The sequence below is a fragment of the Trachurus trachurus genome (assembly GCF_905171665.1).
Source record: "Trachurus trachurus genome assembly, chromosome: 13".
NCBI classification, from domain to species: Eukaryota; Metazoa; Chordata; class Actinopteri; order Carangiformes; family Carangidae; genus Trachurus; species Trachurus trachurus.
Genome location: NC_139892.1, coordinates 5,104,684 through 5,130,079, shown reverse-complemented (window position 1 = coordinate 5,130,079; position 25,396 = coordinate 5,104,684). Strand labels below are relative to the sequence as shown.

Here is a 25,396-nt window from a genome sequence, read left to right as displayed (position 1 = left end):
AAATTTAAATGAATGTAGATTGATGTGTAATTTGTATACTTAAACAATTTAGTTTGGTTTTCTATACAGTACGTGTTCATGCGGCCGGTGGTTCGTTTTCTATGGGATGGCTCTAACGTGTATAATCTTTAGTGGAGAGTCTGTGTTGTATCTGCGCTGTCTCGGTGCTGTCACTGCCCTCCCGTCCCGGCCTGATGCGTCTGACAGCTGAGTATTCTGTCTAATCCTGCAGAGAAGGATGCTGCAGGAGAAGGCTTCAGCTGTGACGGATGAATGTCTGAGCCGGGTCCAGGCCGGCGTGGAGACAGATCTCCGTCCAGCAGACCGCTCACGGATGGGCCTATCCACCGCTTCCGCCCTTCCCAGCTCCAGTGAGCCTGACCAGGTACACACACACACACACACAAATCTGCACTATTATACTGTATATTTAGAATGATATTAAACACAGTGACTGCTCAGTGGGATTTTTTTAAATTACAAATAAACCAATCAATCGTTTGTTAAAATGTAACAAAAAGCATGAACAGTGGTAGCTCTAGCTCGTTACTAGTGTGTTTTAGAAGCAGATACTTGACTTTAACTGGAGTCAGTGGTGGTTTAACACGTTGACGTCCGTCCGTCCGTCTGTTTCTCCTCCTCAGAGCATCGAGAACATCAAGGTGGTTCTTCACGAGCGGGAGCTGTGGAAGAAGTTCCACGAGGCCGGCACCGAGATGATCATTACCAAAGCAGGCAGGTGAGTAAAGCTGCTCATCTGTCAATCAAACAACAAACATTTAAACACTTGTCATCTTCATTTTTTACTTCCCAATCTAAAAACATTTTTAAAAAGCTTTTCAAATGATGTGTGTAAGTCCATTATTAAAACTGAGCTTCAGTGGTGAGACCTTCTACTGAAGTAAAAACACCACACTGTAAAAAATGTATCTGTTACAAATACAAGACGTGTATAACATTTTTTTTACCCAATACAAAAGTTAAAAAATGAGGAAAAATAGGCTACAGTCTATAATTTTATATTCTACATTATTATTGAATATTTCCATTCATTTATTTCCATATAATGGGAGTATTTCTAAATATGTGTTGTCAGGGTTTTTCATCTATAGAAAATCAAAATTAGATAAACACAGTGGATGAAGTGAAAGTACAAGGTAATTTAAGTAGTGCATACTTTCACATTTTACTTAACATACGGTAACTTACTAATGAGGTCATTCACTTCTCTTTTCCTCTTTAAAATTGGATTGAGTTCAACGTTTGTCTAAATAACATTTAAACTAATATTTATTTATGTATCAATTATTTAAACATGACAAAAACAGATGTAAATGGGGATGAGTGATGAGGGTGTTGGTTGGTTTGATCAGGGGGACGAGGACATGCAGCAGCAATCGTCCCTGAAACAACCCAGACCGTACAGGAAAAAAAAAAAAAAAAACTTTATCAATTACAAATGATGTTTGAGTTTTTTTTCCCTGAGAGAAAACAGGAAACTTGTGTTTTTGTTAGATGTTGTCACGGATGGTGTTAAACATGGTTCATGTTCCACACGACACACAGACACACACACACACAAAAAAAAACTACAGTGAAAGTGATAAAACGAGTTCATTATGCAAAAACGAGCAGCGTCCCTCTCTCTCTGTCCGTGACCATCTGTTTAGACAGCTAATAGTAACATATAGCCGTTATAACTTTTCAGGAAGAGACACGACGTTCCTGCAGCGGTAATTGAAAACACAAATGACTGCTGGGCTTGTTGGATTTAATGTGACCCGAGGATTAGATAGTGAGGCCTCTGGACATTAACCAGAGAATGAGTACACTCTCAAACCGACCTCCGCCTCTCGTTCCTCATGGGATGGGTTTTTTTTCTTCCTTTTTCTTTTTTTCTTTCCAGTAAAAAAATGTAAAAGGTCACCACATTTTTTCTTTAATGCTGCATAACTGTGAGAGATGGGCTTTCCCTTGTCCAGCTGATAAAGTGGGCTCTCAATCCTTAAAGCCCTTTGAAGGGCTGTGCAGTGGTGGAGCTGAATGTGCAGCTGTGCTGGGAACCTGTCTGCCTTCACCTCCGCTCGCTGCTCGCTGCTCGCTCCGTCCGAGGCTGAGCCGCTGCTGCTGCTGCTGAAGGTCACAAACACTGGCTTCATCCTGCACACAACCAGCTCTCTGTAATAAACCATATCAAAACCGGACCTGAATTATTCACGTGTGCTATGAATAGTGCATGTGGAGCTACTCAGGCTTGTTATCATGCCAGCAGATATTTGGTAATGTTGACATCTGTTATGGCAGAGAGAGCACGTTGTAGCGGCCACCCCGTAAAAAAACACACAGCGCAACACGGTGTTAAATCAGAGCGGTTTTGACTATTGGACAGTCAATGCATTAACACTGACTGTCCAATAAGATGTCAAATATTAATATTAATCACTGATCAGACGAGGAAATGCCCCCAATTATCATTATCTATTAACGTTGGGTTTTCTCAGATGTTGCTAAATACTATTAGCTTCATTGTTTAACAGAAAAACTTATAATTAAAATAACAGAAGTCAACCTATTAAAAAAATACTTAATTATTGATTCAATCCAATCCAATCCAAAAATTTAATAAAAAGGGAAAATTCCTGCACAGACGAAGCAAAAAAAACAACAACAAAACATGTACGCTAACAAATTTAAAAGTGGGCTAAAAACACAGTTATAGGATGCTAACTTTGAAAACTGTTGTGTAAATGCTATAAGTCTGCATGCAAATTATTTGCTAATAAGCACTAAATGCAAAGTACAGCGGAGGCTGGTGGTATAGTTTTGTGACCCGGCCGGAACTGAATGCTATTGCTACTGCTAATGCTAGCATCACAACGTGTCCTCAGTGGTAATGAAAACACACTGATTACAGCTGCCATAATGTTAACCAAATGTTAGCATGCTAACTTTTGCTAATAGGTTTGTACTGAATCCTACTCTAGGGTGGCCAAACGTCCTCTGTTGCCCGGACATTGTCATTGTTTTTCATGGGACCATTAAGCTACTTAAATGACTGGCACATTGCACAGAATACTACTGTATGGCACTTTTTTGCATTTCAGACATCGGAGCAGCGTTGCCTCTGCTCTCAAAATGCCAAAACACAAGTGTAGTTGTAGCTACAGTAGGCGGTGTTCTTTCGATTTCTGCTACAGTACTTGTCGAGAACTGCTACTTTGTGGTTTGTGAAGTGCTTAGTGGATTTTCCAAGTTTCATTTCCACGCTCATATTTTTTTGAAACCCTGTGTTGCGGCTCGTATCGGTTGTTGTTGTGGTTGAAGTGTTGTTGTTGAATGAATTGTTATTAAATGTTAAAATGGTATGTCTAAATATGCTGTCATTCGATAGGAAGTTATTGGACTATCAAAATATGCTACCCTCTGAAATAAATTTCATTACACTTTTTGTACATTGAGAAGAAAACAATTATTTGATATACAGAGGTAGAATATCATTATTTTTTGATAGGGTAGCTTGAATCGATAGATAGACCTATTGGTTTATGCAGCGTTTTTTAAAAAAATAGACCTACCTGACAGTCGTGTTTATCTGTGATCTACCTGCTGAGCCTTTGAAACAGCTTTTCGTTGGTTTAAAATGACCACGATAGCGTTGATCATTTCCGTTAGCCTGTCTATGATGTTTTCCATTATCTGTTAGCATCAAGCTATCAGACTTTATTTTTAGTTTGTGGTAATGACAGTGATGCTGGCTGTGCTGAGAGTGCTTTTAATAGTCATTCAGGGAGGCAGAATATCGTTCGCGTGATCCTTGGCAGCGTCGTTACGTTGACGAGTGTAGGGTTCAGTTGATGTTCTAAGGTTTGGCAGAAACCAAACCCCATAAAAGCCCCAAAATTTGAAACCGAATCCTAGGTACATCCCAACAATCAAGAGGCTATAACGGAGCCTGATTGGTTAACAAAAAAAATCTAAAAAGAAGCCGTGAAGCTGTATGAAGATGTCACAGCGATCTGTCCAATAGCTGTCGACGACTCTCATGTTGAAGACTCTTCACCTTGATGTGTTTAGCTTCAGCTCAGATATGTCACATCCTGTAAGTGGCTCAGAGACATTTTGTCCATGAAACAGCGGCGAGCGGCGAGAGCAGCAGCTGCCGAGCCGAGCTGAGCTGAGCTGCCTGGACGTGATGGATCAGTGTCAGGCAGTGTGGGCCGTCCACACTCTGTCTCCTTTATCAGTGAGAAACTGAATACAACCTCTGGTTTCATCCATCAGCCGAGCGGCGTCAGCGACATGTGTAAATGTTTCTAACTCATGGCTTTGTGTTTTTTTTTCTACATCAGAGACACATTTATAATGAAGAGGTGCTGCTCTGTTGTTGCTGACCTCTCCGGCCCACGATGCTTTCAAATTAAACACTTTTCTTTGTTCGCAATCCCTCATCAACAAGTTTTATGCAGTTTTTTATAATTAGAAGAACTCTTTGCGGCCTATAGAACATTTATCTAAACGTTCCTATCTTTATTTAACCTCAGTCCGATAACTATCTGATTCCTGCAGCACGTTCCAATGCACAGCTGTTACTAACAATGTGGAGGTGTTGCATTCAATGTCCTGGCAGTCAGCCCGTACACATGACCGGTACAAATGACGGCTGCAGTTACAGTCTCAGGCCCAGACTGTAAACCAACCAGGAAGGTGGAAGGTGATGCAGGATGTCTGGGAGGATGAGTTTGAGCGACTGTTGCGCTGCTCTGTGTGGGTGGAACTGAAGGGGTCAAAGGTCACGAGGAGGGATGGAGGGGTGGGGGAGGAAGGGGGGAGTGTGAAAACCAAGTGAAGTGATGGTTGTGTGGGTTGTACAGGGAGCTGAGAGAGTGGAGGTAAAGTGGACGTTTCATATCCTTGTCACAATGTTAAGTGTTATCAGGGTTATTGTAAATAAACATCACATGATGAACTGAAAACCACAGACGATGACAGACAAGTCCTTAAACACAGACGTTTCCTCTCCATAATAAAAGACATCAAAGAAAGAATAGGTTTAATCACAGTCAAATAGTTTAAAATATTTAACTGAATTAAAGACGGTTCTCAAGTCTTTACATCTAAAGCTGTAAAACTACATAAAACGGTAAAGTTGAGTCACTGCTGACACAATAGTTTGTGTTGCACGTTATGGAGTAGAGATGTCCCAGTTGACCGAGCCACCGATCATTAGGCTACTGGCGGATTTTAATTAAAAGTCTGTGATGGTTAGATGGGAATGAATGCTTCCAGTCAGCTAGCACCTTAAAAAAAAACAATCAGCATGTGGTCAATACTGTCCATGACCATGAATTTATTCAACTTTTAATATCATCATCATTGAAAATGCAGCTGCAGTCCTGTCACAATAAAAGGCATTTAAAGCCCAAAAGATATACTGTATATAAAGAAAGGCAATGCAGCTGTGAGAACATGAGATCACATTTCTCATATTTTAGCCTCCCTCCATTGGCTGCCTATAATCAAGATAATCATATTGATCATTTTCCTGCAATGCAGCCAAATAAGATTGGTACTGGCTGATCTAGGTAGAACTGTCACAATTACTTTTTAATTGCCTGATTGCCATTATTTTTTGCGTAATGGTTAAAATGGTTTCCATTCATCTGTATAAAAACAGCTGGATGAAACCAACAGAAAAATCATATCTCCTTCATTGATTCCTCATTGTTTACCACTGTTTTCCTCTTTTAATCATCATGTTGCGCCCCCATCTTCTTCTATTCTTCTATGGTTTAATGACAAATGAGTGGAGCCACAAACTGTTCTGGAGGAGCTTCATTTCTAATATTCGATGAGCATCTTCTTCATCAGGTGTATTATTAAACTATGTTCAGGCTTATATACTATCAAAGTGGCATAAAATGATCAGAAAGAGACAATTAAATCCTTAATTCCAATTATTTGTACGGCAATAAATCAACTTGGCCTACTCATAGGTGATCAGTAATAGTATGTACTAGGGATGTAATGATAAAATTTGACATCTCGATTATAGTGACCGAATTATCAAGGTTATTTATCAGTAAACGTTCCTTCAGTGCGAGTTTAAATTAAAACTTAAACTACCTTTGAAACTAATTGAAAAATCACAGCTCCTCATATTAGTTAACAATGGGAGTAGGCTCTGCCATATCATGTGAGAGAAATTAATTAAATGAAGTTTGGATTCAGGAAAAAATGCTGTCTCAAAACAACAAAGGCTGCCCGGCAGCAACTTTCTTCCAGCTGCTCTGCGGACAGGACAGGTGTCTTCAGCCAGCTGTCCCTCTGCGTCTTGTCCAATCCAAAATACGCCCATGACTTTTCTTTTTTCTATCCGCCTTACTTTCGGTCTAGATTTCTACGTCACAAGCTACGTTATGCGCACTCAGTCTGCATCAGGAGACTTGGGTGAGGCTGTTATTACATATCCCGATAATTATCCATTGAGATAATGTGATTACAGAGATTGACCGTAATACCGGTCATCGTTACATCCCTAGATAGCAACTTCCCTCGTCATGAGATCTGCTGGTGTGCAGAGGACAGTATCAATAAAGCCTGGTGGGTCAATAATATTTGAAATTCATAAGGTACAGTATTTATATAATTTGTGGCAGCCTGATTATATTTACGTTGCAGACGTTAAACTGGCAGTCTCCTTCTTCAACATGTAGAGAAAAAAAAAAGTTAATAAAATGTTTGATGTTAAAAAGAAGAACAGTCTGGGGTCCAGTGTGGTAACATGTGGGGTTGGGGGGGGGGTTGTCGGTCAGTGCAGAGGTGGCAGGGGACTCCGTCTCGCTCTCTGTTTTTGATCCACTCATCAGCTCCAAACACACTTGTCTTGTCTGCATCGTCGGACCACGGTGTGGTTTTCTACACAGCAGTCATTTAACTCGCATGAAAGAACAAGTCTCAGTACAGATCAGTGGGCGCTGTTGCCGGCGTGTTTTTAAAAATAGCAGGTTTGATCCTCGTGTCGGACGCCACGCTCACGTCTCTTCCAGTGATGAACTATCGGCTCGGCTCGCTTTGAACTTCAGAAAAGGTGATACTAAGAAAAGTACCAGATACTTGGTCTTAGTGGAAAAACAAAAAAGCAAAACAAAAAAATGAGTCACATCAAGTAGCACTAGTGGGAAAGGGCCAAAGGTGTGCAGCTCTAATTAGCTTGTAGTAGAGTAGAGTGACACATTATGATGTATTAACTTCAATAAAAGTGGATGTTTGTGGTTTTTAAGACACATTTTTAAAAAGAACCATCAAAAAGTTGAAGAAAGAGCAGAACTTTGACTCATATTACATTTTAAATTGATAAGGTATTTATATAATTTGCAGCAGCCTGATTAAAGCAGACGGGGAAACTGGCAGTCTCCTTCTTCAACATGTAGAAAGAAAAAAAAAAGTTAATAAAGTGTTTGATGTTAAAAAAGAAGAACAGTCTGGGGTCCGGTGTGGTAACATGTGGGGTTGGGAGGGGGCGGTGTCGGTCAGTGCAGAGGTGGCAGGGGAGCAGATACAGATGCAGACCCAGCAGGCTGTCACCCTGGGGATCCCACATCTCCCCCAACACCAACCAGCAGCCCGGCTCGGCCCGCTCCCAGGCTGCACCTCCGAGCCGGAGCCGAGTCTGGACGACTTGTTATTGTGAGTGTCATTGTCCAGGCGTAATCCTCCCTCTTCAAAGAGCCGCCGCTGCTCTTCCCTCACGCTCTCCCTCTGTATACAGCCCGTCAAGACCACGGCGGCGGCGGCAGCAGCAGCAGCAGCCGTGGACCCTTGATAAGAGGAATCCGGCGCCCACAATAGGCCCAGTCTGCTGGGTCGTAGCGCTTCATCATCCAACCCCCCCCCCCCCCCCAAACCCCATACACTCTGACGCTCCTTTTGATCTCACTGTGGTACTGGAGATTCCCAGAGAGGGAATGGATCACTGCAGGGCCTAAACATGTGGGAACGTTAAGAGAAACAGCTGGCACAGAAACACACACACACCCTGACACTGATATCATACACACACTCTCCACCTTCCATTTCTCATGCTCCCCTTAAACTAACTCACTCAGCCACACCGCCACATGCGTTTATATGTGTGTGTGTATATAATATTACATTATATCTTTGCTCGTCGGACTGAATTTAATCTAAATGTCTGACTCATCCAGCTGCTGAACGCACTCGCCTTTACTTTCACTTTAGGTCCAGTTGCAGCTCCATGTGGTTCAGGTCTGGACCCGGTGCTGACTGGAACAGGAGTGGGATCAAGTTGTGTTTTGTTTTTGTTTGGTGTTTAATTCTTATACTGGTCAAACCACCTCTGATCAGTATGAAGAGGTTACATGCTGTCATTCCAACATCCCACCATTCCGACATACCGCCATTCCGACATACCATCGTCCCACCATTCCGACAAGGCTTTCAGTCTAAGGAAATGTGCGTTACTCAACAGGTGACTCCCTCCTACTTATCTGGACTCTCTCTATCTATCTGGCCTGTCTAGCCTCTACCTGCTCTTTTTACTAAACTTAACCAACTCCTTTCATCATTGCCTAAACCCAACCAGTGCAAAATCTTTTGGGGGAAAAATACGCTATTAAATGAATTGTCAGAAAGGCACAATGTTTAAAAAAAGAAAAAAATACCGTCATTCCGAGTATAGGAGGCAGGAATTGTTTGAATGATGGGACGTTTGATAGAAAATGAAGTGTTGCCATTTAGACAATTAGAGGCCTATGTCGGACTGGTGGGATGTCAGAAGGGCTGCAACATGCGATGTAGATACTCGACTTGGTTTAGGTCCTTTTCCATTACAGCCGAGTTCTTCATAGTTCTTGAGGTCGTCATAACATGGCGGCTACGGTCGCATCGTCTCGCTCTCTGTTTTCGATCCACTCATCAGCTCCAAACACACTTGTCTTGTCTGCATCGTCGGACCACGGTGTGGTTTTCTACACAGCAGTCATTTAACTCGCATGAAAGAACAACAGTCTCAGTACAGATCAGTGGGCGCTGTTGCCGGTGTGTTTTTAAAAAATAGCAGGTTTGATCCTCGTGTTGGACGCCATGCTCACGTCTCAGCTTGGCTCGCTTTGAACTTCAGAAAAGGTGATACTAAGAGTACCAGATACTAGGTCTTAGTGGAAAAACAAAAAAGCAAAACAAAAAAATGAGTCACATCAAGTAGCACTAGTGGGAAAGGGCCAAAGGTGTGCAGCTTGTAGTAGAGTAGAGTGACACATTACGATGTATTAACTTAAATAAAAAGGGATGTTTGTGGTTTTTAAGACAAATCTTTAAAAAGAAGCATCAAAAAGTTGAAGAAAGAGCAGAATTTTGACTCATATTTAGGATTTTCAGAATAAAACCAGACCACTGGTGTCGCCCATCTCTCCCTGCTTCTGTCAGAACCACACCAAGACCTGGAGAGTCCTGTCTGTGCTCAGAGACTTGGTGTTGGACTCTGTTAGATGTGCTTCCTCAGTTCCTCAGTGTGGAGGAGTGAGCAGCAGCAGCAGCAGCAGCAGCAGCAGCAGCAGCAGCAGCAGAGAGGTTGTCACAGTCCCATTATAGGAATGCCAGGGCCACATGTGTTGACACAGGCCTCCATCTGCTGAGTCTGAACGGTGTGAGAGGAGCAGAGGTCTGTTTTGAATGTTCCTCTGGGATTAACCCATCTCTCAGTGAGGATGATACCGGGACTGATCTCTCCTAATGATTGGATTTGAAGCCTAAGAGAGCGATTTGAATTACCTGCCCTCAATCCCTCTCCTCTCTCTCTCTCTCTCTCTCTCTCTCTGTCTGTCTTCTGTGAGGGAGTATTTACAGTAACATGATCAGATGGTGTCCAGCATCGTGAGCCTTTGAAGAGCGGCATCTGAACCAAACAAAACCTATGGAGATAGAAGGATTGGTGGGGTTGGGGGGGGGTTTGATGTGACGCCACCGTCCCAGAGAGCATGCGAGGCTGTGTGCTCCATTGTTTGAACACGTTGCCATGGGCAGCGCCCCGTGGATAAACTGCAGGCCTTTTTGACCGAAAGCCCTCTGGAGCAGCGACGAGTCTAAACTGTTGCTCAATCCGGGGCGCCATTAAAAACCACTTAGGGCTTTATAAGGAGGCGCAGAGCCCTTTGTGAAATTTCCTTCAGTGCAGATGGGGATGAAAGAGCAGAGGTCAGTTTTATGGCTGCTGCCGCCGCTGTTACATTGGCATATTCTGTCTTTTAGTCTCCCGGCATTTAGAAGATAAAAGACATGAGAGCAGCACAGCCTTGAAAACAGGATTGTGCAGTTCCTTTGAAGAACAAGACTGGGGTAAATTTACTAGCATTAGAGACATCACAATGAGATCAATACGATCTAAAATCCTACATGGATGCTACTGGTGCCCTCTCAAGTTATTCAGTCTGGCTGGTGGTTTATTGTGTTGTTGTTCCTGCACTTTGGATGGTTTGGGGTATGAGATGGTTTCAGTCCTCTGCAGGGAAGGGAGGTCACGATTATGGATTTTCTTGGTGTGATTATTGTCAGAGAAATAATAATTATCAGGATTATTCTGCATTAATTAATGTAACGTTAAGTTAATGCTGTTTAACTTGTCATGTTTCACTGAAAGCCAAAACCATAATACCACTACACAGTTCCAAACGACACACACACATCTGAATTCCTATATTCAATGTTACATTAGGTAAATTAATATTAATATCATTTAACCCAGTTACGGTGCATTTACCTTTACTCTGGCTCTTACTCTTTTTTGGAAAGTGACGGTATTGAGGAATCTTTGATTAATTTACTGTGGCGTTTAATACTATGATTAATCATGAAAACAAGTAGGTAATCGTTACATCCCCAGGTCTGGGTTTTAAAAAATCAATTTTCCAATCCAGGTTCAGGTTCAGGTTCATTTGTTTAGCACAAATAAATGCGTATAACGCTGTGCAAGGAGGGAATCAAGTCCTAGCTAACTTGTACAAGGTTCCACCCCTCGCTCTATATTTGAAAGATCCGATATCGATTCATAAAATCTGTAGGTCAATCTTTTTAAGTATGCCATTTACTGTTGGTTAGTCTAGTGTGATTGCGCAAATTGCGGACTAACTGGACGAGATCACAGAGCAGAGTTTGGTTGTCTCTGTTCACATGCTGAAATGTGCATATTGATTGCAGTACTTGAGTTATCACCCATGACTGTACTGAAGAGTTGCACTGTTTCCTGTGCATTAACGTAACTGCTTTTGGGTCGATTTCCAATGTAAACATTAATATTTTCAGTAACGCACCAGGTTAGAGTTCCATCTTTGTAGTTCTGTGAAAATCTCTTTCATGACCAAGTAAAATTGGTGTTAAATCTAAAATATCTCTAAATTAATCAATATTGCATCGAATCGGGACCTTGTCAATCGAATAGATTCAGTAAATCAGTATTATACCCAGCCCTAATCCCTCCAGGGTAAAATACCTGCAGGAAGTCGAGTTGTTACCGAGCCAGTAATGTGAAGTGTTGTTTTGACAGCGAGGACAACAGCAAGAGAAGCTCTGGCAGCTGGGTCCGGTTCTGTAATGTGCTTAGTGGAGTTATCAGGTAAAGGGCATTTCAGGTTTCAGAGAAGCCAGCTTCTCACCCTACTCGTGTCTCAGTCCCTTGATCTGTACGGGCCCTCGCTCATCCCCCGGCCTCTTAAGAGCATCAGTCAGTGAGCTAATCGGATCTGCGTCTGCACTATCCGTGACGATGCTACACTTATCCTACACGCACAACTGTCTTTACCGGCCCACAGGATCCCGTCTTAAGAAGATAATCGGTGCAGATCTTTGATACCAGCAGACGCCCGTTACACACTAAACTTGACAATAGTTTCAGTTTTTATCCCTGATGATCCCAAATTATATTAAATGTATTCATCATCATTTCCGTTAGATTTTACTCATTGCTATGCTCTATTGGCTGTCTAAAGAGTTTGAGGTCACCCCGACCTTGATGTTTGACCTCCAAAGATCTAATCAGCTCATCCTGGAGTCCATGTTTGAGAGCTATCACATCCGTGAGAAAGGAACAGGACAGGCCAAAAACAATAAAACCATAAAACCTCCAGCTCTGAATGCTGGCAGTCTGGTTGGCTTGCACGTTATTTTAACAAACTGAACTGCTGGGTTATAGGTTGGGTAGGTTTGACATAACTAGGGATGCATGATAACTATCGGTACAGATAATAAACAGCCCGATATTGGCTGATAATCATCGGCCAAAATACACAGATAAGTCCGATAATGACATTTTTTGCGTCCATTTGCGTCCATTTTGAGTCCATTTGCCACTTGAGTTGATCTGAAACAATAAATGTTGATTTTTGAACTGCTCTTATCTTTGTTGTGATCACAGCAGTGATGTCGGTTATATTATTCAGTTAAGTCAGAGGCAGAGCTATAATGTTAAATTCATCTTTACTCACTACATCTTAGTCTTTCTTAATCTCAGGTGTGTAGATAAAGTATTATAAATGTTATCAGTTATTGGTATCAGTGGGAAAAAGACACACAAAAACTACTGTTTGTGGATAAGAACTTTTTGTCAAGCTAATCAATATAAAAACTCGATCCTTCCACAGGAGGATGTTTCCCAGCTACAAGGTCAAAGTGAACGGGATGAACCCGAAGACCAAGTACATCCTGCTGATCGACATCGTCCCGGCCGACGACCACCGCTACAAGTTCTGTGACAACAAGTGGTGAGTTCAAAGTTCTCACTATCTACAGTTGGGTTTATGTTATGGAAAAGCCATGGTGTAGATTTGGTTTAGGGTTTGAACACCTGGTAGAGGATGGAAGGGAAGTTACTGTTAGTAAAAAGATGATTGTGGGAAAAGTGGGAAACTGCTGTGGATCTCTTTACCGTCTATCTCCGGAACGCCAAATGATAGCTAGGTAATTCTTTTTTTTATTGAAAGCGGGACACTTCAGCCTTTACTAAGACCAAGACATGGGCCTCATATGGAAGGAGAAAGTTTGTGCACTGCAGGAAACAAGACAAAAAAGTAAATGCTGCCAATGGAAAGGTCAGGACTGTGATGTAGTTCTTATTGCAGACTGTTTTCAGGCGAGTGGGGCTATTTTGTAAATAATGTAAATACGATTTTTTTTAAATCATAATTAGAGCCCTTATTCTTTTTCCACTAATCCCCAAGACCTCAAAGAACAGTTATATAGAGTCTAAAAAGAATATTCTGTGTGTTTCCAACAAAGATATAAGTGAAGTTTATTGTTCGATTTTTACTTTCCTTTCTTTTTCTACATCATATGACACCACTACAGAATGACTATTCTGTTACTTGAGGCTGAGGTTTTACAAGCATTAATAACAATACACAAGGATACGAGGGAAATGCAGAAGAAAATGCCACAGACTCTGAAGGGTTAAAGTCCCTGGTTCACGTTGAGTCCGTTTGCAGGGAAACTTAAGTCAGGAAGTTTAGACTCCAAGTGAGACGGGCTCTGGCCTAACGACGTGGCACCAGAAGGGATCATTGTTTGAGTGTACGCTGTGTGTCACTGTGGCAGGTAAATCCCTGAGCTGTAAGGTCACCAGATATAGGGCCTGAGAGCGTGATGAACCGATGTTCTGCTTCCATGACGGAGTGTCACATGACGCTTCAGTAAATAAGATGCACTTCTATGGCCATAGTTCCCTGTGTTTATCAAAGATGCACAGGATTTAAATGTAATCCCAAAAAGGACGGAGAGGCTGGAGCACACCTGTCACAACCAGTCACAGCAGAGGAGAGCTTCATGTCTGCAACTGGACCTGTATCTGCAGCACAACAACAGTACAACTTCTATGGGATGAAAATTAAAAATAAAAAAAAATAGTGCCAGGAAAAGCTGAGACGTTTCTGTAAAGTCTGCAGCAGACTGAGAGCAGGGGTTTTTACAGCCACTTGTTTCTGGCCTTGTGGCATGGCCTGCAGTTCTGCTGGGCTCTGGTGTTCCTCACCAACACCTTGGAGAAGTGTAATTAGTAACGATGTTTTAGCCGAGGCCACGCCCTCCAGTCTGAGAGGGATTTAATACCGTGAAGGGCATGGGAGCAGGGGAGCTCTAATCCTGGAAAAGGAGACCCTGAAAAACTGCATGCCACTGGCTCTGGAAGGCAGCGACATATATAAACGGTTACAAACACAAATCAGTTTGCTGCACATGTGTCTCTCTCTCTCTGTGTTTCAGGATGGTGGCTGGGAAGGCAGAGCCGGCCATGCCTGGTAGACTCTACGTGCACCCAGACTCTCCTGCTACAGGAGCTCACTGGATGAGGCAACTCATATCGTTCCAGAAACTCAAGCTCACCAACAACCACCTGGACCCGTTTGGACACGTGAGTATTATCAACACAGACCCTGAACTTTATATTCTACGTTCATCTCAATAAATATTTTACTGTTTAATAGTTAAAAATGTGGTGCTGAATAAACCTAAATGAATATGAGAATGACTCTAGCTCCAACTCAGTGAACCTTTACAGTGACAATGTTGACAACTACTGCCATGTTTCAGACTTTAGCAACTAGACTGGTGGCTAAAAGATTAGATTAGATTGAACTTTATTCATCCTGAAGGACATTTTTATGCAAGGTTGCTACAAAAGGAAATGTGCATAGAAAATAAAACACAAAGAGGAACAATGACTAAGAATAAGACAGAAATACATAATAAAATATATCCTACAGTGTCTAAAACAATAAAAAATATACAATACCAGTGCAAAAAGGAACAGTCTTTAAATACAGTGCAATATGAACCTGTCAGAATAATGACTGAAGATATGTTCAAGATCAGGAATTGTGCATAAAATGTAGTTAAAGAGTTAAAACTGCCTCCAAAATACAGAGAAATCTGTTGTGATTGTTGGGTGAAATCTTGAGTTCAGTGTTTTCTGAGTTCACTGTGACCTTGGACCACCAATATCTGACTGATTCGTCCTCAAATCCAGTCGGAAATTCCTTGAGGTGGTAGATGTTGTGTCCGTGAGAAAGGGATGAATGTGCAGATCAACAGCTCCAACTGTGGAAGATCTTACTGATATTATAAAGTGAATAAACCCGTCGACTTTATCAATATTTATAATCAGGTCTCTGAGGGTGAAAGGCCTTTTGTATTTCCTCTTAACTCCCAATAAATATGAGATTTCACGAGTCGATGAAAAACAACCATGTGTGTGTGAAAAACACAGCTGATGTCAAATATAAATAAATTAATAAATAACAGAAATCATGCCGGCAGATTTCTGCAAGGAGGAGGAAGAAAGTGAGGGAGTGCATAGTAGAGAATGGAGGGAAAGAGAAGGAGAGAGAGAGTGAGGCAGAGGGAGGTGAAGAGTGTGACTGTGGCAGCGCTCCCCAGGGGGACTCTGGGATAACTTGTCTGAAGCCATCCCATCAATGGGCGGGCTCATTAGGTTCATAACCTCTCAGATCAGTGGTGGGGCCTGCTGTCAGCTTGAGTTGAGTGCCTGGCCAGTGATAAGGGCTCGTAATGAGAACAGAGCCAGTTAGAGGCCAAGCAGAGCCCAGATGACGCCCAGACCAGGAGGTGTGTGGAGGGCCAGAGCTCCTCAAAGGGGAAGGGGAATGGGAAGGGGGGACGGAGGGAGTGGGACTCACATCCAGGACGAATTATGTTCATTTACACACTCTGTTGTAAATGACTAATTTTAAAGCCCCAGTGTGTAACTTATTTGGCTTTTTATTAGCAACAATCAAATATGTCTTTCATAAATACGTATTTCACTGAAGTGGAATCACACCCACATACAAATGAAAGCTTTCTCGTACCTTAGAATGAGTTGTTACAAGTCGTTACAAATACATAAGTGGGCGACGCACCGAACCGAGGCGGCCATGTTGCATCGCCATTTTTTACATTGAGTGGCAGCGTGACCGTAGGTAACCACGGAAACTCAGCGGAGCTGTCGGCTCGGCCTGTTAAAACTGTCACCACTGTGTAGTGTGAGGAAGGACGGAGGCACTGGTGTTGCATTCAGGTGCAGTCAGGCAGACGGCCGTCGGCAAACCAACCGGATGTCATTTTACTCCACGAGAGAAAGACGGTAAAACATGGGTCAGGTAAACAATACCACATCACCATGACAACATATTGTCATGCCTGTATTGTTTTGCCTCGTGCTGGCGGACCACTTGTTTACATAGAGGCTTGTTTATCCTGTTACATGCAGCGTCTGTTGTCTGTCTGACGTCTGCCCGATTTCACGTGAATGCAACATCAAGAATACGTTCAGATATGCAACCGCACCGCTAGATGGGGGGAATTCCTACATACTATACCTTTAAGCACGGTTCTCAGTCTTTGTTTGACCTACAGAGGGAGAGTTCAGAGCAAATCAACAGGTTCATTTTCTCTGACTTGTAAAACTCCTGTTATGGTGCTTTTCTTCTAACTGCAGGCCTGTGTGCTAATGAGTGTGTTCAACAGAGACCTCTATGTATAAAGTGTTCTCCCTCTGTAAATGCACCAATCACATCAGTACTACTACAAACTATCTGCTGTTTACTGATGGCAAACAGATGTCAGTAACCTGGGAGAGATTTCCTACTGTTGTAGCCAGTTGTTTGGTTTGGTAGTTCTTGTTCCTGTTGGTTGCACGGTTGTTTGCTTTGTTCTAATTGTGCGTCTGTTGTATGTTAATATGTTGTTCTGGTTTGAAATAAATGATGGATTATGGATAACAGTCAGGAGACACACACACAGGAGTCACTGATACTGATCAATAACCAGCGCACAATTTTAGAAATTGAAATTGAAATGGCCAATATCCAAATCGCAGTAGCTGGTTCTGCTGCTGCAGAGACTCCCCAGACTAGACGTCAAAAATCACATCATTATCATTTTTTATTTTATCTTATTTCCAGTGAAAATAAAAATAAAAAACGAGCAGTACGAGTGAAATCACAACGACAGCTAAAATGATCTTGATATGAATCTGTAGGGGTGAGGAGGTGAGGATGGGTGTGCAGGATATTCAACATGCATGCAAGAGACATCCCATCATAGTTTAGTGTTACCTAACCCCAGCCAGACCTGAACCACAGCTATTCTCCTTAACTATAATCATTACCCATGGTGCACAGGGAGTGCTGGGAAGGATCTATTTTTTTTGCAGAATAGTCCAACACTGGCGTTCTTTGTCTGCTCATTATGTGCCGGTATGGTAATAAAATAATAGTTATTGTGCTTTCAAGAGGAAGCATACATCAGTCAGGGCTCCTGCTGTCTGGATGTTTCTATATCACGGCAGATGAAAGCAGCAGATGCCTTTAGCTGGTCGGCGATCTTAAAGAAGGCTTCCCTCCCTGATAAGTGCGTTCAGTTCAGACAGTCACCCAAGAGTCTCCAGTATCACCCTCAGACGGCAGCCAGACAGCAGAGCACACAAAGGTCAACGGAGAGCCTGCGGTGAACCGACCAATGGCTTATCTCTTGTCTCCGGCTCTGCCTCGGCAACAGGAGCACGTGAGCGCGAGGCCGTTCAACCTGAGCCTAGCTCCTGCTCCCCCCGTGCCCTCCTCAACCTTTGCCTCTCGTTGGGAGCCCCCTGGAGGAGAAGGCTCCTCAAGAGAGCGTCTGGCAAATGAGGAGGAGGGGAGCCGAGGTGCAGGGCTTTGACGCTGATCGGCCCTGACAGAGCTGGACTAGTGATGACCCCGCCGTTCTGTTGCTAACGCTCCACTGGGCACAGCGCTGCACGGCCGGGCTGCGCTGAGCGGCGGAGCGACCTGCGAGCCACCCAAACAACCGTAAACACTGAGCGCGCTCAACACATGCTACCTGCTACCGCCGCCGATACACAACACGTCAACAAGTGTGTTGCCGGAGATGATGAAAGACGCAGGCAAACACTCCACTGAGCTAATTGATGCTAACGAGTTTGCACTTGAAAAGGCTCAACTTCAACGAGGAATTCAGCGGAGAGGGCGGATGTAAGAGGCTGAGCGCGCTCAAACAGATGATTCACCTGATCAAGCAACTACGTGTCTAACACCATTATCTCAAGAAAAGGATGTAAACACACTCATTAAAGAGTCGTTACACATTTTATGATACAATGAGGGAGGTGCACTGGAAATATAGCGTCTATAAAAACTCCCACAGCAAAGCGTTGTGGGCTCTCACAGCCCCGATGCATGAAGGGGGAATAATAGTTTACAGTTCACAGCAGTATTGAGTTCTGCTTACACGCATGGTTGAATATGTTTAGAGTAAAAGAAGCAGTGTGCTATTAAGTCAGATACCCATCTGAATGTAAGCAATAACTGACGATACAGGGAAGTAAAAGCAGTTTATGATCGCACAATTGATTGTATGTAAGGTCCAAGAAGGAATATCTTCTACAAGAGATATGGATTGACCCTGTATCTGATCTGTATAGGTCCTCAGATCGTCAAAAAATATCATTTTATTTGTGTGAAATCTTCACATATCCATGTAACTGATGTGAAAATAAAGATACAATGGCTGTAAAGCGGCTGAGATGGAAAAACAACATTGAGCTGTTGATGGTGCGGAAAGTAAAGACAGTCCCTCACTCAGAAACATAAAACAACAAATAAATTAAAAGGAATAATAAAATGATGTGATACTGAAATGTTCAAATACAAACACCATGTTAAATCTATTCTTAATCACACTGCTCTAGCTTATGTTTAATAATGATTATGATCAGATGTTAGACAGATGTGCTCAGTCTCTGTGTTGCAGCTGCCTAGGCTTAAAAGAATGAAGAGAGCTCTTACAATGGTCAAGTTTGATAAATTGTTTTTACTCATGTTTGTTAGTAGCAGTGAAAGTTAAAGAAGTATTATTTTCTGTTGGTAAACATTAAAAAATACAAGTTTATTCAATGTAAACTGGCTGCAAAAACTGTAAAAATCAGTGTACAGCAGCCGATGAACTGTCAAATGTAAGAAATAGTGTTGTAGATAACAGACCTCCCACAGCCTCAGAGACACAGCTGCAACTAATACAAGTAATTACTGGTAGATGTAGGTGTGCCAGTTAGCCTGCATTGACAATAATGTGGTCTATTGTCACTGCGTGCTCATTAGCTAACCATGGGCAATGGGCAAGATTAACTTTTATCCACTATTAGTTTTATTGGCAGCAGCTGTGTTTTCCATGTGAGTGGGAGAAAGAGAAGAAAGTTGTTATTAGGGTGCAGCTCGGTTTTCATGACTTTTAGCACCAAGCAGCCTCTCACCTCATGTGACACCATCATCATGTCATATAACACCAGGAAAATCTGCTCATTCAACAGTGTCACTAACTCATATCAGAGGCTCAGTGCAGCATATTAATAATATTAAATTAATTCAAAGTATGGATACATGTTTATCCATTTGAGACTATAAATTTGAAAAATCCCATTATTCTGCCATTTTCCAAGATGTCCCCCAGAGTTCAATGCAATTGTAGGTGTTTTCTGATCTACAACTGTAAATGCCAATTAAATATCAAATATATTTCTGCAGGACCTTTAATTTGTAAAGAAAATATTAACTGACCAAGTTTTTCTTTTTGTGTTGTCAAAATATATGATTTGACAATGTGACAATGGAAAGTGGGTAATACTCTAGAGAAATGTCAGCCATCTTGGAGATGGAGGCCATGTTGATTGATTGATTTTTTGAGTAGGTAGCACATTTTAGCAAAAGAATAAAGACCAGTGTGGATTCATGTGAAGTCAAATACTTGAACACATTTGAAAGATTTCCTTTGAGTTATCTATTAAATCAACGTAACACTGTTTATTATCTGACCTCTGCAGATCATCCTGAACTCTATGCACAAGTACCAGCCCAGACTACACATTGTCAAAGCCGACGAGAACAACGCCTTTGGATCCAAGAACACTGCCTACTGCACCCACGTGTTCCATGAGACGGCCTTCATCTCCGTCACCTCGTACCAAAACCACAAGGTACAGCAACGATCAGCGACGCAGAAGAAGTCGTAGTTTTACAAACAGGAAACCATCTAGTAACAGTTGTTGTTGGAGAGTTTGAGGTTGTTCCAGGTTCCAGATGAAAGCGAAATGAAACAAAAACGTGAGCCTGTTAATGCAGCTGTTGTAACGTTTATCTAACACACTCTTTTAATAATGGCTGCTTGTTCTTTTGCTGTGTGCTTACTGGCACAACACCTAACCGTAACATTGACAGCTCCAGCTGTATGAACTATAGTGTCAAAGACATGGTCTAAGAGCTGAACCCCAACCTTCCTGTCCACTAGAGCTCCAAAATTAATTGCAATATGGCCAAGTGCAATACCCAAATTGCACAATGTCCAATAAATGCCAAACGAGTCAGGGGTTGTTGGGTACAAGCCTGGACATTAATCACTCCAACTGGAATCATTACTAATATTGCAATATCTTCCAAAATGATCATAATATGATTTTTGTTTTTTGGACATGGAGCTTGAGGTTGACAACATGTACCTTCCCCTGTGGTGTACCAAATGCATTCTCCACAGATCACTCAGCTGAAAATAGAAAACAACCCATTTGCCAAAGGATTTCGAGGTAGTGAAGAAGGAGATCTGCGCGTTTCCAGACTACAGGGGTACGTTAACACCCGACAGAAACCAGGAAAGTCCAACTGGTCCTACAGAAACATTATCTCACAAGCTTCTGTTTCTTCTCTACTCCTTCAACTGGTTTTATAGGAAAGAATATCCTGTGATCTCGAAGAACATGGTCCGTCAAAGGCTCCTGTCCTCACACGGTCACCTTGCAGGGAAGCTCGGAGCAGGAGTCCTAACAGGGCACCCCCAAGTCCTGTCATCTTATCAGTACGAGACCGGGGTCCCTTTGTCTAACTCGGACCCCCAGGATCCGATCTCCAACCACTTCCCCCAGAGCAGAGACCCCAGTCTTCTGTACCACTGCTTCAAACACAGAGGTATGTTCTCAGCCACTGTCCACTCCCTGTTATTCTTCTTTTGAAGTAATAAGTAAAGTAACCTTGTCTCTCTGCAGATAACGCACGACACCTGGAGCTGGGATGTAAGCGTCCATACCTGGAGACCTCGTCTGCAGGCTCAGAGGAGCATTACTTCCGCTCGGCTCCGTCCTATGAGTCGTCCCTGCTGTCTCACCCTTACTGCACCGAGGCCATCAGCTCTAGAGAGGCCTGCATGTATGGTAGCATGGAGACAGAGTCTGGATCTGGGGCGGGGGACGGAGACGACCTGACCAACTCCCCATCCATTAATTGCAACATGTGGGCTACGATGCAGCCGTACCCTCGCTACAGCGTGGAGGGCGTCCCGTACCAGCCCTTCACAGCTCACTTCACCAACGCCGCCGGGGTCACGCCTGTGGTACCACATCCCACGTCCTCCATCGTGTCGAGGTCTCAGGCCGACTTGGGCGTCTACAACTCTGCTTCGGTGCAGCGCGGTCTTCCCGTCATAGCTCCTCCGTCCTCCTCATCTTCATCGTGTTCGCCAACCGTCCCGGGATCCAGAGAGAGGTCGGGCCATCCATCCCTGTACCACAAGAAGCCCGGCTCACCGCTCCGGCCTCACAGAGATTTCTCAGCCTATCCCCCGACACAAGGCACTATATCCATCCGGGATCCGTCCTATCAGTACCAAGTGGGGCTGAGCGGTGCTGGGACTCACTGGACTGACAGCTAATGTGGACCACTGGAGAAACCAGTTCTGTCCGATCTGCGAGTCTGAAGTGAATCAAGGTTTCTGCTCCGGTGCGGGCTGGTAACGAACTACAGTCATAATCAAGGCCAAATTGCACTCCAACGGCATTTACTTCCATGAACCTTCTCTGACGTACAGGACTGTGTCTGGTCAACGATGGCTCAGTTCCTCCTGTGTTGAATACGTCCTATAAACCCATGATCAGATACAGTGCAGTGGTTTTCTCACACTTGGATACTAAGCATAGGTCTGTCAGAGGGAGCGTTTAGCTTGTGTGCCAATAACTTGTAACAGGACGTTTCCCAATAGTCTTGGCTTGGAAACCTGAGGCAACAACAAGGATCAACTTTTGAAAGAGATCAGGGGGAAAATGATCAGATACTGTTCCCTTTTTTTAGGGGGGCTATACTTAGATACATGAGCCCTCCAAGAAAAACAGACTTACCTCTTCATGCAGCGAACAAAATCAGCGAACAAAATCAACCCATGAGGCTGCCATATTCTGTATTGTTCTTCTCAACAAAGACAATAGAAAGACGAGAGCCACAATGTTTCAGTCCATCTCTCAACACTTTCTGTCAAAATAAAGGTTCATTGCTTTCCACAAACAGCTGAGAACAATAGTTTGTAGGAGACGTTACTCAAAAAAAGGACTAGAAATCGTATTTGTTGGGGACTGTTTGGAGTTGATTAATGAAATTCACACGCATGGCAACATAAATCGAATGCACACTTTTCATTGTGGCAGAAGACTACACTGTCACTTCCTAAAGTCATTCTAGGGCTGAAGAATTAATCAAACTATAATTTTTTGAAATTTGCAGTATGGCCTCATGCCCTAGCCTACAAATCATATTCTCCAGATGTAAAATATAACAAGCTTGTTTGGTACGGACCCAACAAAAATCACATCATTTTTACATTTTCAGGGAAATGAAAAACAAAAATGACATTAAAGCTGACATTATGATTCATGCCAGTATTTTTTTTTATTTTTTTTTATCCATCATTCAGCCCTACTGCAATCACATCATTATCCATTAACAGCCTGACTACAGATGCAGCTTGACAGTGTATGCAGCAGGACTGATTACAGCAGCCTCACAGAAGGGAAGGATCATGTCATTGTTGGTTGGCGTCTTTGCATTGCATTTGTTGATGATAATAAGAAAAATATACAGCACATTTCCGGCCTTGAGACATGTTCAGCTGTGAGGAGACATCCAACAGTCGTCACACAGCCTCCTCTATGGGCCTATGAACCCCCATTATTCACATGTGCCAAAATAAGATTTACTACTCCATCATGTTTAAGGTAAAGTGCAAAGTGAGACTGATGATATCTGATAATAACTGAGATTAATTCCACATCACTGTGCACATACTAAGAATGTGTGAGCTACGTCAGACGGTGTTTTCTGTCCTGAAGCTTGGTGCAGCACAAATCCAGCCAGCCAGCCATCATGAGAGCTGTTTTTCGTGTGCAGGTCCTCTCCTGTCCCGTGATGGTTGCGTGTTGCCTGCGCTCCATGTTGTGAGTCAAAGCCTGGGCCGATCTGCTGTGGTTGGTTGTCAGAGCTTGGCTCCAAACTCCTGACTCCAAACAATATTCTAGTTAAAAAGGACAGCAAAGAACTCTCAGGCAGAACCAGATGGGAGCTTAAAGAACTGCTGTTAAGCCATGGTGAGTACCGGAAAAGAGAGCTGCACACAAATCCCACTCCCAAATGACTTAGTTGGAAAAAATTCTTAAGACTGCAAATACAAAACAGCCTGAGCAGGCAGAGGAGCTGAGAGAGGACGAGGCTCTCAGTGGCTTCACGTACATACAGTCTGAAGAGCTGCATCGACAAGGAGAGAGATTATCTGTAAGGTTGTGTTGGTGACCCCCCCTCATGTATTTGCGCATTGTTCCTTTATTTCGTTGTTATTAAATTCAATATAACGTTTTTGAATGAAGTGACATTTTTGCACACCTGATAAATAAACATTTTCATGTCTCTCTAGTTGTTTGCTACATTTAATCCGAGACCGGACGTTGGTTACCACTGAACGATATTTTAAGAAACTCCCCGATACCTGAGGTTTTTAGTCAAATTACAGCGTTTCTAATTCAGACCAGTTGTTTGGCAGCTTCTTCACTGTTACATCATGTGTGAACTGTGCAAAAAGAACAAGCAGCAGCTCAGCAGTGTCCATACTGTTCATACTGGATCATTGTGAAGCCCAGTATTTACATTCAATCTAATGTTAGGTTTGAGTTGTGTTCCTTTCCCTAAACCTTTTACATAAACGTTATCACCATCATGATTTAAGATATTATCAATGTACAGAGAGCAACATGAAGAAAAAATATCTACTATGTGGGGAAATATCACAATATTGTTCAATATTGATCAAGCCTAACCTGTAGCGTAAACAATGCCTAACCTCAGTAATAAGTACAGATATTGGAAAACTGACATTTGAATTCCTGTGAGTCAGTCCCAATGGACTCCCATGTTAAAACCTCCAGCCTTTAGAGCAGAAAAAACATGTTTACAGCCTGGTACAGAAACAGCTGACAATTATCCATATAACTCACCTATTTACATTTTATTAAAGGGACTATGAGGTAAGGGAAGTGTTTTCACACTACATTTCCCATGAGCCTCCGAGTGAACGGTGGAATTCTTGGACCAGCGCAAGACGGACAAAAGCGAAAACATTTGCCAAGAATGTTTTCACTGATCAAGAATGAAAGTCTGAGGTTGAAGACGATCAGATACCGTCGTAGTTCCGACCATAAACGATGCCAACTAGCTATCCGGCGGCGTTATTCCCATAACCCGCCGGGCAGCGTCCAGGAAACCAAAACTAGGAAAAGCTGGGCGAGTCGACCACTAAATAATAATAACAAAATAACTATAAAGACAAAACGATATATCTACCGAAAATGGACCCATTAACAAGTGGTAACGAGGATTCATCCACATTAATATGAGACTCTTTTATAACCATAAGCAAACTCCTCGGGGAATCTTTAAGTCTTAAAGTTATGTATAGTTGAGGGTGTGGCCTCGTTGGGAGAAAGATAAATATAAATCATCTGCTCAACAAATGCCCCTCCTCTTTACCCATATTTGGATTAGCTGAAAGTTAGGGGGCGGAGTCAGACACTGCCAAGATGGCGACTGTGGAGCAGCCAACTCCAGAGTCCGCTACATCCATCTTTTCTTTTCTTTTTACACTGATGTACATAACTCAAACAATTACTAAAGATAATAAACACATAAACAGTAAAGATTAATCCATACATATAATAAAGGCAGAGCAAAGTGTTCACAACTTCCCTGCTGGTTTTTTGCTCTAAAGGTCTGAGGTCCATGTTTTCATATAAGATGTGTCTTATAAATGATAAAAGACAACAACACGCTAGACGACGAGTGAAAGTTGCGATTAAAAGTGGTGAAGCAAAGTTGCTGAGAGGAATGTGTGGGGACGAGGGCCGAGCGCCGTCAGGCTCACGGGGGCACCGCTTCCTCTTCCTCGCACAGAGCTCTTATTAGATCATGAGTTATGCTGATGGCTCGGTCCTGGTTCATGTCAGCACCTCTTTCTCTATCTCTGTCTCAGCTGTTGATGCAGTTCA

The 25,396-nt window shown here is 42.7% G+C and overlaps 1 protein-coding gene across 1 annotated transcript; it reads left to right on the top strand.

Annotated features, from left to right (window-relative positions):
- Nucleotides 1-238: 238 nt before the first annotated feature.
- Nucleotides 239-21,747, top strand: tbx4 (T-box transcription factor 4; the record flags this gene model as incomplete). Its single annotated transcript, XM_083985011.1, has 8 exons — nucleotides 239-385; nucleotides 645-739; nucleotides 12,651-12,770; nucleotides 14,263-14,410; nucleotides 19,874-20,026; nucleotides 20,581-20,669; nucleotides 20,773-21,008; nucleotides 21,086-21,747. 8 exons carry the CDS (start codon nucleotides 239-241, stop codon nucleotides 21,745-21,747), a joined length of 1,650 nt encoding a protein of 549 aa, XP_083841137.1.
- Nucleotides 21,748-25,396: the final 3,649 nt, after the last annotated feature.